Source organism: Strongylocentrotus purpuratus, unplaced genomic scaffold (genome assembly GCF_000002235.5).
Source record: "Strongylocentrotus purpuratus isolate Spur 01 unplaced genomic scaffold, Spur_5.0 spur5_scaffold_20, whole genome shotgun sequence".
NCBI classification, from domain to species: Eukaryota; Metazoa; Echinodermata; class Echinoidea; order Camarodonta; family Strongylocentrotidae; genus Strongylocentrotus; species Strongylocentrotus purpuratus.
The window spans coordinates 33,969,525-33,989,942 of record NW_022145606.1 but is presented as its reverse complement, the minus strand read 5'-3'; the positions used below and the strand labels follow the sequence as shown (position 1 = coordinate 33,989,942).

Below are 20,418 nucleotides of genomic sequence, written 5' to 3'. Positions count from 1 at the left end.
TCCGGACTGGGATCCCGATTGCTCAGACACAAAACCAACCGTCGACCATGATGGGACATGTTTGCCGAAACTCCTCCTATCAATTGCGTAGGCACATATGGACCCATTTCCGGTATGCTGTTTTTGCCACTGGACAATCGCGTACGACGTTCCAGTGGCTATTGCGTTAGGCGGGTGGGACAAGCGAGGTATAACTGACGGTAGAGTTCACAACAAAAATTGAAAGTGAATGGAGGTATTTGTTGTGCATTTTCTGTATGCATTTATATACAGTGCGTCCCAGAAAAAACGAAACCGAGAATTATCGATGTTTTATCATAACTTAATCACAATAATAATTAATAAATGACACATATTTGTAAAGCTGAGATCCTCTTCTTTCATTTAATCATATCATGCATTTGTCACGCATGAAGAATTGAACAAAAACTTAAAGAGAGGAAACCAAAACGTCATTTGGTAGGCGGTATCTGATTTTCAAAGGGAAAATCACATTTCTAGAAAGTTTATTTTCTGCCCTATCATATGGTACCTCAGTTAGGAAAAATGAGCCAGGAATAAAAAAATAAAAAAATCTGTTTGTTCAAAGTAATGCTTGTATTTCCATAATTTGATTAAACGGATTCGGTTTCACTGGCTGCCTGCCGTGGCAATAAACAGAGTTGACAGAAGACTCAACTCCGTTTCGTTGACTATCAGCCAAGCACAAGTCTTTCGTCTTCTTTATGCATGGCTGATCGTCAACGAAACAGAGCTTAGTCAACTTTGAATTAAAGAAGAGGATCTTTAGAAATATGTGTCTTTTATTAATTGTTATTGTGATTAATCTATGACAAAACATCAATAATTATCAGTTTCGTTTTTTTCTGGGACGCACTGTATCAAGTGATATACATAAACTACAAAATAACAAGTACATGTATAAAATACAAAAACAATTTAAATACACTTCGATTTGCAAAGGCCACAGGACTTTCAATGGAAAACCAAATTACAAGATGAGATCAAGCTTTCGAGGAATAGAACATAAATATGCCATTTGCCCAGAAGTAGGACTCTTTATCATACTAATACGAACTAGTATGTATGCACGAATATTTAACTAACCGTAATCATTCGTTGACTGTGGTAAATCTGCATTCTTTTCTTCCTCTTTCCCGGGTCCATCCCCTTTGCAATCGCACCACCATTCTCCCCAGATGGACGATGTGCTGACGAACCATACTCCAGCCTGACTGAGCAGAGTTGGCGAGGCTAAATGATCTATACATAAGAATTAGTAGAAGTAGTAGTAGTATTATTCGTAGAAATAGTGGTGAGTGGATTAGGAGTTACAGTTGTAATAGTAAGAGTAGTAGTCGTCGTACTAACAGTAGTAGTAGTAATAGTAATAATAGGAGTAGTGGTGGTGGTAGTAGTATGAGTAGTAGTAGTATTAGTATTAGTAGTAGTAGTAGTAGTAGTAGTATAGGTTGTAGTACTCCTAATAGTACATGGAGTAGTAGTGGTAAATAAAAGTATTTGTGGTATTATTAAAAGTAGTGAAAGAAGTAGAATTAGTAGTAGTAATAGTACTTGTAATAGTATAAGTAGTGGCTTAGTAATAATGATATTAGTAGTAGTAGTAGTAGTAGTAGTAGAAGTAGAAGTAGTAATAGTAGCAGTAGAAGTACATGTATTAGTAGTAGTAAGTATAATACGACTTAGTTGCAGTAGTAGTAGTAGTAGTAGTAGTAGTAGTAGTAGTAGTAGGAAGTAACAACAAAACTGAAGTACATTCCTAATACGCGGGTTAATTGACTTCATTTGTTACGTCTATAATGAAGACATGTCTGCAAACATAAAGATACTTATACAAAACGTATACATATTATTCATGATACACTTATTAATATTCACATTGTCCTTTTTCTTGGACTATAGATGGCGCTACACGTATTTCTCATATAGAGATCCCTCTATTTTTCCCCCGCACCGCTCAACTTTTTTAGATTGATGATAATTATAACCGGTCGCTTATTGTTCCTCTTTCATATCTTTTCGAGTGTCTCTCCCTCTTCTCTCTCTCTCTCTCTCTTTCTCTCCCTCTCTCTCTTTCGCACACACACACACACACACACACACATCGTGGGTCAAGTTAGAACTCGGGTTAACAACCCACGGTTCATAAAATATTGAGTTAAATTTAATCCTCCTTTGTGATTTTGGGCCAAGGCATCATCCGTTTAGATAGTAGGAGTCATATCTCGGTTGAAGGTGAAATCCCCAGCGCTAGAAAATGACGCCTGGTATTTCCCTGTCCAATTGACAGAGGTCAAGTTCTACACCAGTAATGAGCTATGGTCACCTGCGCCATCCACAACAAAAAATAATCAATGGCTACAACCACAACAACAATCAACCCCCAACTCAACTGCAAATGACTGCTACCAATCGACCAACCAGTGTTAACTTCCTTATTGAAAACAAGATGTTAAATTTTTAAGGTATTTAACTAAAAAAAAAACCTTTAGCTATTCAATAATTGTATAATATAAACAAAAAATGAAGAGTTTTGCTGCAAAATAAAGAAATGGCCATTTTCAATATATTTGAACTAAGGCCACAAAACAGCCCTTCTAACATATGAAGCTGTATTTTGCAAGTTACCGTGATAAGCAACATTGCCCTTATTATTTTCATTATTATTCAGCAGCAACCTTTAAACACATTAATCTAGAATTTTATAACAAAACCCTTCACATTTTCAGTCGAAGATAGGGGTTATTTTTGCCTTTCAAATCTAATTATTGCAGTAAATCTAAATAATAATCAGGATTTTTTTCTCCAAGAAATTTAGACAAAATATAAAACAAATACAAAATGTATACATTCATTATTGTGATGACGATAATGATGATGGTAAGGTAGGTAAGGCTTAGGTTTAACTTAAACCAAACCGAATATATCCAAATTGAATTGATAGTGATGATATTAACACGGAAATAAATTGAAAAATGTTGTCAAATCTTTATTTTTTAAGTTTCATAAATCAATCAATACAGGTTGATTTTAAATAACTGTTTAAAATCTGGCTTTGTGAATACCGATATTTCATATACTTATTCATATCTTCTGCTCAAATCTAAATATAATTTACGTGGGTGGGGATGCGACATGATATTGCGCAACGTACATGTATGTACACCCATATATTGACTGCGTGCAATCCCAATGTAGGCCATATACATATATATATATGCAGGAACTCCCCACTATTGTATGACGTAATGTGTGCGTATCTTTTGTATTTTGGTAGTCAGAACGCGAATATCTTGATTGTTGTTAGGTAGGAAAGACATGATGGCTTGTCCTTCTTAAAAACATGGAATTTATGCAATCCGCATTCTGCCTAATGAAATACAATTATTCAAGTTTCAAGTTTCAAGTTTATTTCACATTTCACAAAAAAAAAATGTACATAATTGACAAAAATAGAACATAACATGAAACATACTAAAAGTGTCACATTATATAATTAATTCTTTGAAAAGTCGTCGAAATTAATTGTAATGAATAGAAGGTTATACAGAGTGAAATGTGAGGAACCTATCAAAAAGCTCAGCTTGTAGATTGTAGGTTCCCATAAATAAAACTAACATTTGGTTGAAGTAGTTGTAATGGTAGAGGACGCAAAGTAATAATAGGTGGGCAAAAAGCCTTAACATAAGATGATTATACAACGTGAAACAAGCAAAATAGCAAAAATAGCAAATACAGCAAGCAAATTCGTAACAGGTGAATGAAATAATTTCTAACGAGGCTCTCTAACAAAGACGTATGCATTGAATGTTATAACAATACCAAATAGGCGTATGCACACACCCAATTTCTTAACCTCCGTTCCTAAATGACGGTAACATATCAAAACAAGTGAAGCTTAGAACTTCTAGAACGGACTTAATATACAAAGCGGTGTTCTTTCCGAGCTAAACAATCATAAAGCAGAACGACATGCATTGGTCAACGCTGTCTAGGCCCTGATCTAGGTTTATAAAGCTCTGTAGTGGTAATTCATTGAATAATTTATAACATGTTACAGCTACTTAGGGCTTGTGTGTGTGTGTGTGGGGGGGGGGGGGGTGCATCTATTGTTTGTTTGTTTGTGTAATTTACTTTCTATTATTGCTTGATTTGAATATGCATGGTGTTTGGTATTATTTTCTTTTAATTCTTCTCTCTCTCTCTCCTTGGGCCATTCGACATAACAATTTGCTTTTCGTCCCTTTCATATTCCATATTGTATTTTGTATTACTGTTTGTATCTTTTTTGTGGTTATCGTTAAATAAATATGTTATCTTTAAAATATGACTGGACACCGACAATCAAGTTCGGAAACAATGTGAAGTAATTGCTGAACTATGTGCACTGTACGTACGCCTGGTTGATGAAGAATATACCACATCTACACTTATTTTTGGGGAAAAATAGTAATTTACAAGAAAAAAGATATAGCTATGTTAAAGGCACCCTGATTTGTATACAATGATGTAGTAGCATCAAGATACGTTTATATACCGACAAGGCAAAATATTAGATTAAGAAATTCGTGTGCTTGAGTCAATTTAGCTCTATGGATGTGAAACGGCAGCACAATAACAAAACATCTTTATATCCATTGTTCAGGGTCCCACTTTTGAGCCTTTGTTATACTTTCTTTTGATCAAGAATACAAACATTTAAACATTATACCACAAAGAACCATAAATACAGAGAATGCCTAAGTCTATTTTTAATGCAGTATGTTGTGCTGTTTGAGAATACGAAGGAGTTAATTGGATAGTCAGTAATTTTCTTTTGCACAGGTTCATCTCGTATGCATTTCTATATTTTTTTAAGTACATAGCACTAAAAAAAAGAATAGTTGAAGTCAGTTGCTGGACGAATAGGAATTTATTCAGAACTTGTAGTCTGATTAATTTGTCAATTAATATAATCATTTTTTTAATGATACAGTATGTCTCTAATGTATACATTATTATCTGTATTGAATCTGCATGTGCAATCTGAAACCAATACAACTCAAACTCAAACGAACTCAAACAAAAAACCTCTGAATTTTTATTTAGAAAATGTTGCAGATTCACAACACCCCCACCATTACATACACGCACACAACTTTAACAATTTTCTACCCTACCATATTATTTACTTCCAATATATACATTTACGAAACACTTTATATTTCGATTTCATTCTTTATCGAAACAATAGAACAAATTTTTCAAAATACAATACCTTTTTCATCATAATAACATAATTCAATTAAGTTAAAACATGTACAATCTATGAATTGCGATTTAAAAAAAGGAATAAAATTAGTCATACTATTAGACAAATTATAATCCTTTCCTTCACTACCCAACTCCCGACCAATAAAATCTGAAACTAACTCATTCTCATTCGTACACAACACACTCACATACGTGTACACACCAATATACACTCGAACGCATGAACACCCAACAACCCTGCCCCCCCCCCCCAACAAACACACAAATACCGATCACGCAGGAAAGCTACATGTTACTTTCTAAACACATATATACACCTCTACAATTCCACACCCAAACATGCGCGCGCACACGAACACAGACACACACAAACACACAGGACAGTTATTTAATACAACCGTTCACTACTATCAATGTTAGAAATATATCTAAGCCACAACCGGTATAATATGTAAAAAGTGGGTTCCAAAAAACCTTCATGTCTATAAATACATTGCTATGTATTAAACAATGTGTTCTACGGATAAACATTTTCGACGAATGGACATCACATTTAATACCATTATCAACATATCTTATTACTTACTTGGGTTGGTATTTTCCCCGCAGAAATGAAAGAGCACTGCAAAATGAAATAAATATAGAGGAAATTTATAACACTCTTGTTTTCACCAAAAATAGATACTCTATGAATATCATCAGTATCGGAATAAGGCGATTTAAGGCGCAAATTAAAATTCGGAAATGTATACTCAATCTAAATCCATGTCGTATCTTAGTTTTTATATTATATTCATTACGTAATCATTATAAGCTTCACGGCAATGCATATTGAATCGGTACGTGGCCCTATGGAACAGCGGCCCTGCAATCATTATTTCCCGAGCAATCGCAAGCTAGCCATTTATACAATGGAGGAAAGTGTCTAATGTCGATTGATGTCTTGCTAAAGGACTTTAATGCCGGATTCAGATGAGGAACCCTCAACCATTGTATAGGAAATCATCAGTTAAATAAACCAGTATATCACGACAGCTCAGCAGATCTACATGTACACTGCTGCCCATTAAGTTGGGATATTTTTTACTAATTTCTTTTCATGAAATGATTGTGAAAATATGATTTTTTTTTTCTTGAAAGATAAAGTTTACACTTTAAGAACGTTATTGACCAATCTGAAAAATCCTAGAGATTGATCAATAAAGAAATAAGAAGATATTAACTCTACCTATCAAGATTAAACAATATTGTGACAAACATTTCATGAAAAGGGGTTAGGAAAAATTATTCCAGCATCATGGGCGACAGTGTACATGTATACTCGTTATTCACAAATACCTACTACACCATAGGACAACAGCTACAGTCACAAGTATACCGGAATAGACAGCGTGGCAACGTGCAGAATTCATTGCCCCCATCTTGTAAGCTCAATTTGAGGCTTGCCAATGAAATACGCGTTGAAAACTGTTACTTATTCAGGAATGATCTCCTTTGTACAAATAATTATATGGCAGCAGAGCAGGGCATCGGATGCCACACTGAGCGGTCAATAGAATGGCAAATTATTGCAGTATTCGACACCACCCAGAATACAATGGCATACGCATTGCACAATGATGTAAAGGGGATTCCCCTCAAAGGCAACAAAGAGCAAACACTAGTCAAGGTTAGCCCTATTCTATAAATCAAACATAAACAAGAACCATTGGATCACTAAGAAGCATTTTCGCTTTCCACTAATCAATTTCTTGACAGTTTCATTCATGACTAGGAAATATGTACACAAAATAATTATAACTCAAACATATTACACAAGCTGATTAGAATATGTTTTAATAATTCGATTTACATTGTACAATATATCGTCCCTATTTTCAGGAAGTGACGGTAGTGAGAAAAATCGTAACGCAAAGTGAATGCAATTTTTTTTCACTACCGCCACTTCGTGAAAACAGTGACGATATGTAGTACATGTATTTCACTTTTAATACATGAATATTTAAATGTGAGCAAATAATATTCCTAAAAAAAGATATCCTTTAAATTTTTGACTGCAGCCTTTTCCGTGGGGAACGATTTCTAATTTCATTAGACAGTACATTCGAAATACATGCATTTTAATATGACACTGATTGTTTTCCTATTTTTGTTATTATTTTCTTAAGATTTAAAAGGTTTTTGTTTCATCAGGATGGCTTTAAAAAGTCAAAGTAATCAATAAAACCAGGGGTGAGTATGATATTTATTTGATCAAGGATAATAGTCACAACCCTTACCTAAATCCCAACCTTAAACTTAACCACAATCCTAACCCTAACCCTATCTCTAACCCTCACCCTAACTCTTACACCCCCCCCCCCCCCACACTGATGCACACGGTACTACATGCAAATGGATGCAAACTATCTACCTTATCCATCCTACTTTGTGGCTATTAAAGGTGGAGAAACAGGCCTCAACTACTTCTTACTACCCGGCTGTAACTTGATCAGCCCCTCGCCCCCTTTTTGCTCTCTATTCTTCCCACGACAGTTTCTACTAGCTAATCATTAAAACACATTGCTTGCTGATGTTCTTTTTTGCCTTTAAAGGCTCTTCTCATTCAAGGTTGAATATTTGCTCCTTCTCTAAAAGCTAATTCAGACGGCGTTTATGGGGAATCCCCACACGCTGGCTGTGCGTAGACGATTGCGAAATGTAATTTCAGGTCAATTTCTCACCTCAGTAGTAAACTAGGGTCATGTTCCTAAAATGCCAAGTAAAGAAACATATATTAAACTGCTGCTTTTTTTTCTTTCTTCTACTTCATCTTCTTCTTCGGTCATTAAAGTTTTGAAATCGGTCTTGAATCTTTAAAATGTTGCTCCATCGCCGTTATTTTCATCCCTTACATTGGGGTCATACAACTGCTGGGCTTATCACGTGTTGTGGTCCCGTGGCTATGTCTCTTGACTGTAGATTACAAGGTACGGGGCTCGATTCCCTCCAGAAATTGATGTACATTTTTCACTACACGATCAATGGGAGAGTAAATGGATGCCTTGTAAATGGATACCTGGTACCTTGAATACAAGCAGCGCTACGGCTGCCGAAGCTAGAACACTATTGTGTAAAGTTAAATGGAAGCAAAAAGAGACTGGGTCATTACTTTAATTTAGTTCTTTATTGGTTTAAGTGTGACTTTCAACTGGGGCTGGAAAAGACACTTTAGAATGTAACAGCATACGCAGGCGCGTACACAGGGGGGGGGGGGGGGGGGGTTGGGGGTTCAACCCCCCTTTGGTATTTTTTTGTGTGTAAACCCCCCCCCCCCTAAATTTTTCTAAAACCCCCCCTTTTGGATTTTTTTTTTTTTTTAAATAAAAAAAATAAAAAAAATATTCCCATGGTTGACCTAAAAAAGCTGACCTTACCCCCCCCCCCCAAACGGGACCAAAAAAAAAAGTGTCCTCTTACCCTCCCTCATTTTGGTGCACAACACATGGGGAATAAAACACTGGCAGTTTGCAAAATTCTAATCTATAAAGAAAATTAACTGTACATATTTTTTCGAATAATGAATATTTTAGCCACCATTCCTTTGGGAAATTTTTCAGTTAAGGAATCTTAAAATATTGTTCAAGCACTTTTAAAGGTGTTGGGGGAGATTTTCATCGTGCTCATCAGTGCAACGCCCTTTAATATTAAACACATACATACACATCGTATAGTGAACATTACAACATTACAGGTTCACACAAGCGCGTACATGTAAAGTTCATATCAAAACATATATACAAGAAACAATACAATAGTTGATTAGTATAATTACATAATGCTTTATTGTAAAATGAAAATATAACGATTAGGCCTTATGATAAAGTATTTTTTTTTCTCTCTCTCTCCCTATATATATATATATATATATACATTATTTGATTTGATTTGATTTGTTTTCCTTTATTTTTGAATTTATTGAACATAAAAATGCTTGCTTTTCAGAAAATGTGAATATCTTATATTTGTAATGTTTTTAAACGATACAATATCGGTTCCGTGTGTGATAAATAATTTGAGATAGTTTTTTAATCAAACATATTGAAACAATTTTTGTGTATTATAATCGCCCCCATACAGTATTTCAATATTACACATGTGATGACACTATAAATTATATAATATAATCATAGCTCTTTCGGAATAAAAAAAAACACCTATATAGTATTCCAATATTCCTTGTTTTTGACGTATGCTTAGTTATTACATATTCGCTCAGTACAATTTAAATGACTCCTGAAAAATCAATAGATTGTTTTTTTTAAATAAACCATGTATGTTATTATTTCTAAAATGAATGAAATTTGTTTTTACATTTAGTGATACGTATTAGATTTAAACTACTTAGACATTATCACTTTTTCATAATGCGACTGCGTTATGAGCGTCTCAAGGTTTTTAAGGGAATAACAAATACTCGTATCATCAGCAAAGATAATACAATTTAAGAGTAAAGAGGATTCAGTAATACCATTCATTTAGATAATAAATACAACAATTATGAACACATCAATGCATACATTGAGCGAATAATTTCGTGAATACATACATACTGTACATGGAAACATAACTTCAATGTCGTACAGTTTACTTCTCTTACATACATTTAGAATGAAATTAAACTTTCTATTTCCAGGAATTTCATATGATAAGCAATTATACCACAATTTAAGTATCTCTTAACCCGTTGCCCACTCGAAGCGGATGGCTTCTGTATTAAAACCTTAATGAAGGAAATAATCAAATATTATTATAGGTTTAATTTGTTCTGAATATGCAAATCCTAATCTAATAGATGTTTTTTGAAACTTTGGAACATTTTATTAGATGTTCATAAATGTGAGGTGGCACTGTGTAGTTTTTTTCAATGCTGGATATTAAGATAGGTTGACAGTCAATATGAAGAAGGGGTCTTGACCAGCTCCCTCATCTTCTTTAGTAGCTCCCCCCTCTCCCTCACAGATGAACACACATTGCACTACTGCTATATAGACTACCGAAGTGCTAACGTCATATTCGCTCGTCGTCCAGGTTACTGGTTCCTAATAACAGAGCTTGCGCATGAGGTTCACAGTGACATCGATCATTGAGGAGGCGAGATGGGTCAGAGGTAGAGCAGTGGTCTCGTGACCGGAAGGTCCTGGGTTCGAAACCAAGTCAATACCCTCGTGCCCCTTGGTAAGGTATTTATCCTTATTACCTAGTCCCTCGGATAGGACTGAAAACCGTTTAGAACCAGCAAACTTGACAACTTGGTCAGTGTGACGTCACACTTCGATACGCAATGTTATTAATGATCTATTATGAAGATGTCATGTCCGGTTACTGTGTTTCCTCTGGTGTTTGCTCCGGAACGGTGGTCGGCTAATCTACAACTGTATGAGCACTATTCTTCCGACACCGTCGAACACAGAGGCTGCAGATTGAGTAGGAATAAACAAACATGAAACAGTATATTTACATGATAAAAAATACACTAAATAGAATCATAATTATACAAGTAAACATTCTGTATGCAAGTGTAAGATACCTGTAAGTATAAACACACACATGACTTGTGAGTGTACTATCAAAATGAGTAGCGCGTTTTAAATGATGAAGATTTAGAATAGTATAGCGTAATGCAGAGGATGACTGCAAATACCATGATTATAAAAGTAATAAGATAATGATAATATTCAATGTCACACCTACTTCTTTTTCTATTTTTTTTATATTATGGGCAACTGGTCACAGTTATTCTCCTGCTTCTTCCTCTCCTTCTTGTATTAATCTTCAAAGGGCTATGTAGCCTATCGCGAAGATCTGTAGAAGGATTACCAGTTGTGTATGCGAGTAACTAAAAGCTGGGTTTACACCCTACTGTTGGCGAGAAGTGAAGTGTATTTTAGGGGCCTCCAGTTAACTATCGAGTCTCACAAACAGCTCGGTGACAATAATTTATGCACTTTTTTCTTGCTCAGCACGGGACTCATACAACAACTAATCTAAGAAAATGAAACCTATGTAATCAACTTTGAAACCAAGGAAGTCGAGTTGACATCAGCTAAATTGACCTCTGTGCAGTCAGGAGTGAAAAGTTACACTAAACTAATACCGACAGGAGCGAAATAAGGACCCTAAGGATATTGGTCAATGAGCTTCATATCCCAAATTCAATCCTAAAATAACTGCACTGCACAGACAGATTTAAAGTCCGTCCGCACTAGTATGGCCATGGGGATTAGACCTCCCTGCAAGGTCACTGACAGGTAGTTATATCATCAAATTAGCTCGCATTTAACATACGAAAAAGAGACCAACATGCACCGATCAGGCATTGTTTGCTATATAGAGGGTGCAAGTCGCAATAAGTAGTGTAGTGGGGATTTTAAAGTGTGCATTTTTAATTCTCTGATGACTGCATGATGCAGTTTTACAAATAAACCATAATCCTACCTCATGAGAATAATCAGTTGCAGCAAGACGATGGCCGAGAGCACGGGTACAGCAATTACGAACATCATTCTCCAGGGAAGATCATCTTCGGATGGGTTCTGTGGAGATTCAGTGCAATTCTGCGCCGGGCATGGTGGCGCTGTTGATGTCGATAAAGATGGTGGCTTTGTCTGCGGTTCTGTAGATATGTTTCGGTAAGAAGAAAAAAACAAAAAACATTGTAATAGCCATACAAGATTATCGTTGCATACACGTTTTGTTTACACGACTGACTGTAAACAAATCAGAATCGTTATTTCAAATTTGCAGGTGATCGTAATCCTTCGTACGTACAAGACCCAGAGCCCATATTCACTAAATATCATGACGCTATAGTTGTCAACTAATTACACAGGCTAAAATAGTTGACAAAAAGCCTTTGTAAGATTTAATGGATATTGGCTGCGAAGCACATACCAGGACTTGAAAGATTCCTATCAAAACGAAACATAATAAACCAAACATTTGAAAACTTTCAAATGGTGAGGAAACGCAAGTTTTGTTTTCCATCTAACCGCGTGTCTGATCACTTTAACACAACCCAATCACTTATATCGCAGCCTATTAAAGGCCAAATTGCAAGGCGAATAAATGCGGTCCACTTCCTATTTTATGTCGACTATAGCAATGTAATCTCTGGGTTTTATTTGGTGCACGTTTACATATTACAGTTTTACCTTGAACCTCGTTTTAATTTTTTAATTTGGTGTTTATGTATTGGGTACGTTTTGATCGAAGACTGCATCGTTCCTAAATATTACAAAGGCTAGTTCCAATATAGCGCGGTAACACACCGACAAACACCTTTCGCGCGGCTTTTTTTACCTGTAAATGTCCATGTACTAGAGACAGAATTGTGAAGCGTATGTATGCACCCTACGTCATAAAAAACGCCATGGATTTGCCGCGTTATATACAGGAACGAGGTTTTAAACTGAAGGGGACAAAACAAACGACGCAAGAGCCTTGAGTGAACAATATAATTTAATGGTTTATTCAGATAGTGAAACCCAAACTCACCATGGTCCTCTGTTAACTGGCTAATCTCCGGACCCCTCACACCTTCCATGCCGAAACAGTGCAGCATCATAACACTTATTCCGTAGAGGGCGTTAGCATCGAGTCTCTCAATTGTGTATTCGAAATCATCCTCGTCCTCATCGAAGTAAACGAACCCGACACTCGTCCACGACGTTGAACCCGGAGATTTAAGCTCGACGATGAACCCGCATACGGGCCCGTCACCGTCGTAATCCCCCTTCCATTCTATCTCAATCGCCGATGTAGTGACGTTCTTTACTCGAGGCGGTGTCGAGAGACTTGGCAGGGCTGTTATAAAGTGAGAAAGACAGACAGAGCGAGAGAGAGAGAGAGAGAGAGGGGGGGGGGGACATAGAGGAGACAAAATGGTAAAGAAGGAGGAGAATAAGAAGAAGAATATGATATTGATGAGGAAGAAGAAAGGGAGAGAGAGAGAAAGAGAGAGAGACGGGGAAGAAGAAAAAGGAAGAAGAAAAAGAAGATAAAGAAGAGGAAGGGCAAGATGAGGATGATGAACAGATCGAGAGAGAGATAGGGAGGGGAGAAGAAACAGAAGATGAAGAAGAAGGAGAAGAAGAAAAAGAGAACAAGGAAGGAAACATAATAGGTTATAGTTGATTTGTATATGCATCTTGACTTTTACAGTCGTTCGCCAACACTGCCCCAAGGGAACATTCTCCTAGACCGACAGCACATGGGACCGAAAGTTCTAAAATATCCACGAGACTGACTTGTGGTTGTCAATCTCTGGGATAAAATGAAATACAACCATTCCTGATAATTCATTAAAAAAAATGATAAGAAAAATGACGTTGTTGTAATTAAACGTTGTTATACATTCCTTCGTTCCCCTTCGCATTTTGCCTGTAATCAACCCATATAAAATATAAAATAAAAAATAAAAAAAGACAATTTTGTTTTGAGTTGCATTATTATAGCATTATATCATACTTCATGGTTTGGAGAGTTATATATCATTTTTAGATACTTACTTGGATCCCGTGGGTTCGTGCAGTAATACAGGAATGCTGCAGAACAAAAACAAAAAATCATGAAAATTAATGAGATTCATCAAAAGTGTACATTATTTTTTTTTAGAATGATTTTATTTTCAATAACAAGAGTAGTTTATTAATCTCATAATGAGCTTTTCTAAATTTTCTTATGACATTTTTTCATCAGATCTATATATTACTCAGGAGGAGTACACCACAAGGGAGCCGCGATGACCCAGTTGTAGAGCAATTCCTATCAATTCCTATTTCTCCGGTGCCATAACAATATTGATTATATATCGTAAAGCAATAATAGGTTGAACTTCAAAACATGTACGTACATGAAGTTCCTTTATTTCAAATTCCTATTTCCCCGGCGCCATAAAAGATTGTTTATATAGTGATACGAAATATAAATAGTTTGAAGGCACAGTGGAAAAGGAGTATTGAAAAGGTATAAAAGTACTCCCTTTGCGTATATTTATTTAAGTTCAGATGATCATTGTTTTATGATATATAAACAGTTTTCTATGGCGCCGGGGAAATAGCAACCATAGGTTAGGTTTTAATACATGTTCGTACATGTAATTCCTTTATGCGTTTTCGGTTCCTATTTCCCCGGTGCCTAAACATATTTTATATTTCGTATACAGATGAAAGGTTGAAACTCAGTACATGTACGAATTATACGTAGATCCTTTATTCGTTTTCGATTTTGTCCACAAAAGTGGTTGTCTTCCATGAGGCTCTGTTTCACAGTAACAACAACGTACATCATCAACCATGAAGTTCATAACAGTTACAGAGCAAAATACAGAAGACAGAGTATATACATGAACACCGGTTCTCGAAATTCCTCGTAATAAATGTGGTATTTTTCAACAGAACATAGTTGCATATTAATATCGCATTACAGATATAGACGGTAATCTGATTTAAATGAGATTAAAATCTCCACCAGTTGCATTATATAATCAAAGCCCACTCCATACTTTTCGATGCACCTGAGATCAGAATCTCGAACAAATGGAATTATATTAGGTAATAAAATCTAATTAAAAATCTTCTTCTTGATTTACACATTTAAAATGTTCATATCAAATGATATTGCAAATTCTTCCACAATCGGATTCTAGTCTGATCGTATAACGCGGGGGTAGGCTGCATGTGTTCTAGAATACTTACCACTTAACACAATAATGGTAACCACAAACAAAGAATAGCATCCACCGTGGATCCATCTTGAACAATTCTTTCCTTTACTTGGCATGATCTTCTATTAAAGTGTGACCAAAATGATGTTAAAATGTCTTCTGGCTTGATTTGATATATCAATGCAAAAGCACACTGTCCGCTTAAAGATCTTCCTTGAAGGACATCAAAACGACACTGATACTTCGTGCTGGTTTGTCGACGCCGCTGTTAAACTAGTGTCAAGGGGGGGGGGGTGTAATCATGACCTTGTTTGCACCCAATATAAATCGCATTGTGACGTTTTGCAATACGTCGTTATGGGGAATTCCCCCTATACGTCACCTGTACAGGGAACTGTACATCTGCATTGCACAATTCGACTATTACATGGTGAATTCATATCCCTACATACATCACTCATTGACTCATTGAAGGATTTTATTGTGTATCTTCCATTCTCACAGTTCGAATACTGAACCATGTTTAGACTCAATAATAATCGCACGATTACGTCTATTCAATACGCCATTGTGGTTTTAGCCCCCGGCCTATACGTCACCTGTTTGGGGAATTGTACATCGGCATTGCACAATTTGACTTGATGTTGAAATCACACCCCTACATACATGATTGATTTATTATTTGAAGGATTTCATAAAAGTATTTTCCATTCTCGCAGTTCGAAAACTGAACCCTATTTAGACTTGACAATACAAATCGCATGATTACGTCTATTCAATGCGCCGTTGTGGTTTATCCCCCATCACGTCACCTGTTATGGGAAATTGTACATCGGCACTGCACAATGTGGTTACATTATAATTATTTTCAATCGTTATAATTAAAAGTGTAGGTGTAATCTGTGCCTAGAATGCGAAAGATAAACTGAATCACTGTAATCCTCGGATCTCTCCTCCAGTTGTTGAAATCACACTCCTGCAAACATCATCTATTGATTGATGAAATAGTTTTATTTATTATCTTCCAGGGTCGAAGTCCAAAGACTGAATTACATATGTAACCCTATAATTCAAATCAGTTTTTTTTTCATTCAAATACTCAATTCCTTCTTACAATACTGTCATTAGTGGATTTCTACTGAATAATAATAGGGTGTAGTTTGTTAACTGGTGTGATAGTCATAATTTTGTCCTGAATGTAAACAAAACTAAAGATATTGTTTTGACTTCCGCCGTTCACCTCAATCCCAAATTACGTGAGTATGTGGTTATCCATGATCATTGTATTAAACAGATGACAGAATATAACAACCTGCCAGTGGGAACAGTTGTTGAAAAGAAGCTAAATAAGAATAGAAACTCACAGATTGTAGCTAATTAAAGCAAGCCAAAGATTGTACTTTCTTAGAAAACTAACGGAGTTCAGAGTTGATAACAGCATTCTAGTTCTCTTCTACCAGTCGCTCATTCAAAGCATTCTTACATTCAACTTCCTGCGCATATTTAGGAATCTCTCAAAGCAAAACACCAACAAGCTAGAAAAACCAAGGAAAATCGCCCAACGGGTTAGCCAAAAGGACCCCCCCCCCCCAATCAGTTCGTAATATGAGAAACGCATTCTTCTAAAAAATCACAATATCATGCGTGACCCTACCCACCCACTCCACTCCGGTTTCAATTAGAATTGATCTGGCATTCGTCTGTGTGTTTACAAAACGTATCACTGTCGATATAGACAGTCCTTCATTCCGAATTATATCTACATGTTCAACTATAACATTAAACGGTTATTGTAAACGGCAACCAGATATTTGGACCCATACTATGCAAGCAGTTTTTATTCTCTCTTCCCCTCATCTACATTCTTATTCTTGTTTGCTCTTCCTTCTTTCCTTTTTGGTCTATTATCTGACTCTGCTGTCTTTATATAGCACGATTAAATGTAGGTAGAGAAGTACATATTTAAAAGAATCATTACATGTTGGGACCATGCAGCGAAAAAAATATTTGGTTGAAAGCGGACTGTTCTATGTGTCAATTATGTTTATATATACTAATTTCTTCTCTTTATATTTTCATGGTTTTATGGCTATGTCAACAGACCTTTATAAATTGTTTTGAACAAAGTTTTCTATAGAATGATAAGAAGTTCATTATATGTTTGTATTTTGAATATTATATGATATCGTTTTTATCTTGACGTGGAAATAAATATATATTAATATTAAAAAAGAAAATATCTGGCAATTCGAATGATTATTTGACTTTGTGTAATAGAACATCAGCGTTAATGTACTTGGTAAAATTACCAATATATAATGAAAATAGTTCATGCAATGTTTATTCATAAACAAGTCAGCAGTAATATATTTAAGGAGCTTAATGCTCGGCTGTATTAAGGAAAATAAAATAAAACATGTATTTGACAAGAAATTATGAAATGACAGGAAAGAAATGTATAAAGTTCACAAAGTATAACATACATGTTTACTAAAGATTTCAATGTATGCACGCTTCTTTCCCTAACCCCTGGTTAGCAGCCATTCCATTCACCTGCTGTAAGCAAAGGCAACTGTATGCATGGAATTTAAATTGCAAACATTAGTTGATGTTATGTTGTGAAATGCTCGGACGTTTAATTATTAATCTAGAGAAATCTTTGTTCAAAACATGTTTTATACAGGTCTGTTGACATAGCCATAACACCATAAAAGCTTAAAGAGATACGATTAGTATCTATAAATCCATTGACACATTATACTTAAAGACCGTCTAAAGCGTTGGGAGCCCCACATTCGCAAACAACAAATCACTTAAATTGTATCATAATGTTGTTGTTGTTGTTGTTGTTGAGATTAATAGCGCTTTCATCGTCATTGGATGTTTTTCGCCAAAAGACACATTTCTGCAAAAATCCCCCCCCAAAAAAAAAGTTCTTGAAGACAAATATTGATTAAAGAAACATAATTTGGGTTTTTTGTTGTACGCAGATAACCGAAATTTAGTATTCTTTTATCAATATTCGACTTCAAACACATTTCTTTTGAAAATCCTTGCAGAAATGTGTATCAAATGACATTGTCTTTCATATTATGATATAATTTAAAGAGAAGGTTGAGTTCTGGGAAGAAGTGAAAAATAATTTGTGAGCGTTATCATTTTAATTATGCAAGTGTGGAAGAACATCAGATAAGACATGTTCCCTGAAAAGCATGGCTCTTCATATGCCTTCATATTCTAAATATGCCATGTATTAACATCGTAAAACTCCGGGGTAGAATTTTTACGCCACGTGTTCGTGTAGTCCCATACACATCTTTTTGTGTACAGGGTTTGTAACTTTACCAAGACTTGGCCAAATTTCTTATCATTTTGATGATTCCAGAACCTTGCAATACACACAAATTCTTATATGCTAGATGATCAACCTTTTCTGGTCGATTCCACACCGCTTCTTTTACAATGCAATCGCATGACCAGAACTCAACTTCATCTTTAAGTGAATAAAAAGTGTCAAAATTCAGCGACGGATTCGCTCACAGCCAATCAAATGCTTTTATTTAAGTACCTTATAACAATTACTATAGGTTATAATTGATAATTAGTTTTGTAAAACAGGAGCCTGCTCATCCGATATCTGGTATTCTGTAGACAAAGCAATGATGACGTCACATATAAGGCTTTTTAGAATTGAAATTAGATCATAACCTATATACCTAATCACTCGCAATGTGTTACTTAATATCGACATCTTTCTGCAATTAATTGTGATCCAACAAAGGTATGATTGTATTGTTCGCCGTAATACCAGGTTTTAAAATCTAGATGTTCATCAAAGTTAGTCTATTATTAATACTTCGATGTTTAACTTCACTTACCGTAAATATATCTTTAGGAAATTCAAAAAAGTCAAAACGGTTTCAAAGCAACTTTAAATATAGACAAATTAATTGATTAAGATATGTTCAGATGCGATGTTTTCTTTTAAGTACAGTGTCGAAATGAGTTTGTTTAAACATCATGAGCGCGTGATTTTTTTCTTCTCCTTCGACTAAAAAATAAATTAGACTGGAACTAAGGTTAGATTACACTATTCTGGCATTGCAAAATAGAAATGGAATTATCCTTATAATGACCATCGTATTGATCTGATTGTGTCATTATGCAACCTTAACTTGGAGGAGAGCAGTCCTGCCCAGCAAGAACAGTTCAATTAAATAAAAAATACCTTATCCTGTATAGTCTTACAGTCAAATCGTGATAACACTGGGGCTGATTTACTTAAAATCTTGGCTGTTACGACGAATCTTTTTTTTTGTTTTAATATATAATCCGAAAACGTCTACTAAAATTTATTTTTAAAAGCAAGAAAGAACGGCAAAAAAGAAGCAACAATGTTTCCTCTCAGGGGCAGCATCTTCCATGGGACAGTGGTTATTTTGTTCATTTTCCTCGACTTTTCTTTCTCAACGGCAGGTGAGTAGTCGGATGCCTTGAAATGTCATGTATCTATTTAATTATGATATATAAGGATATTTATAATAGTGATGGTTATTTTACCTGACTGCTAAGAAATCATACATGATTATATGTAAGCAGCCAAAGGACCGACGGATTTAGGTCCTCTCTGAGGGACCTGGTAATGAGGATTAATGCCTTACCAAATGGCACTAGCGCATCGACTGGTCGCCGGATCACGAGACCACTGCTTTAACAACTGAGCCAGAATGATACAAATGACAATAATTATATTAATCATTACATTCATGGTAATGAAATAGGCTTTCTCGCCTAATTTCATATATATGTCACCTAATTCAATTAAGGTGCTTTCAAATTCATGCATTACTGTCTTGCGATCGTTATAAGCACTAAAATTTAAGATGCGGGCAATCGAGTTCATTTAGAGACTCGTGAATTTATTTATGAGCATCCAAATAATTTTACCGGCAACACTATTCCAGTTTAGGGCTTTATGATTTTTTGTTTTTCGCATTCGATTTATTTTTATGGCCAAAAAATTGCAAAAAAATGTTGTATGACCCTTTACAACCGACCAAAAAATCTTAAAAATTTAATGTTGGCTTTTTAAAAAGGGTTATTTTTATAACCGTTAATTAGACAAATCGTCACTGTTTTCACGAAGTGACGGTAATGAAAAAAAATTGCATTCACTTTGCGTTACGATTTTCCTCACTACCGTCACTTCGTGAAAACAAGGACGAAATATTGTATTTAAGCGTTAAAAACTAAGAAATATCAGCCCAAAGACGGATTTGTTTTTGTTTAAGTATAAACAAAAACAAATTCGGACCGACCGACCGACCCATGTTTTGGCACCTAAAAGGCAATACAACATCTTTTTTTAAAGGGCTAATGTGCAAGCGATGTCGTCAACGTAGGCACGATTTCACATTTCGTGCGTTGAATTTCGATGT

The 20,418-nt window shown here is 35.4% G+C and overlaps 1 protein-coding gene across 1 annotated transcript; it reads right to left on the bottom strand.

Annotated features, from left to right (window-relative positions):
- Positions 1-9,593: 9,593 nt before the first annotated feature.
- LOC105446675 lies at positions 9,594-15,192 on the bottom strand. The gene is made up of 5 exons (XM_011683752.2): positions 15,012-15,192; positions 13,824-13,859; positions 12,811-13,119; positions 11,752-11,929; positions 9,594-10,729 (listed from the first exon to the last, which is right to left on the bottom strand). The coding sequence occupies exons 1-5, from the start codon at positions 15,094-15,096 to the stop codon at positions 10,678-10,680; spliced, it is 660 nt and encodes a 219-aa protein (XP_011682054.1). The 5' UTR covers positions 15,097-15,192; the 3' UTR covers positions 9,594-10,677.
- Between the last annotated feature and the right edge of the window lie 5,226 nt (positions 15,193-20,418).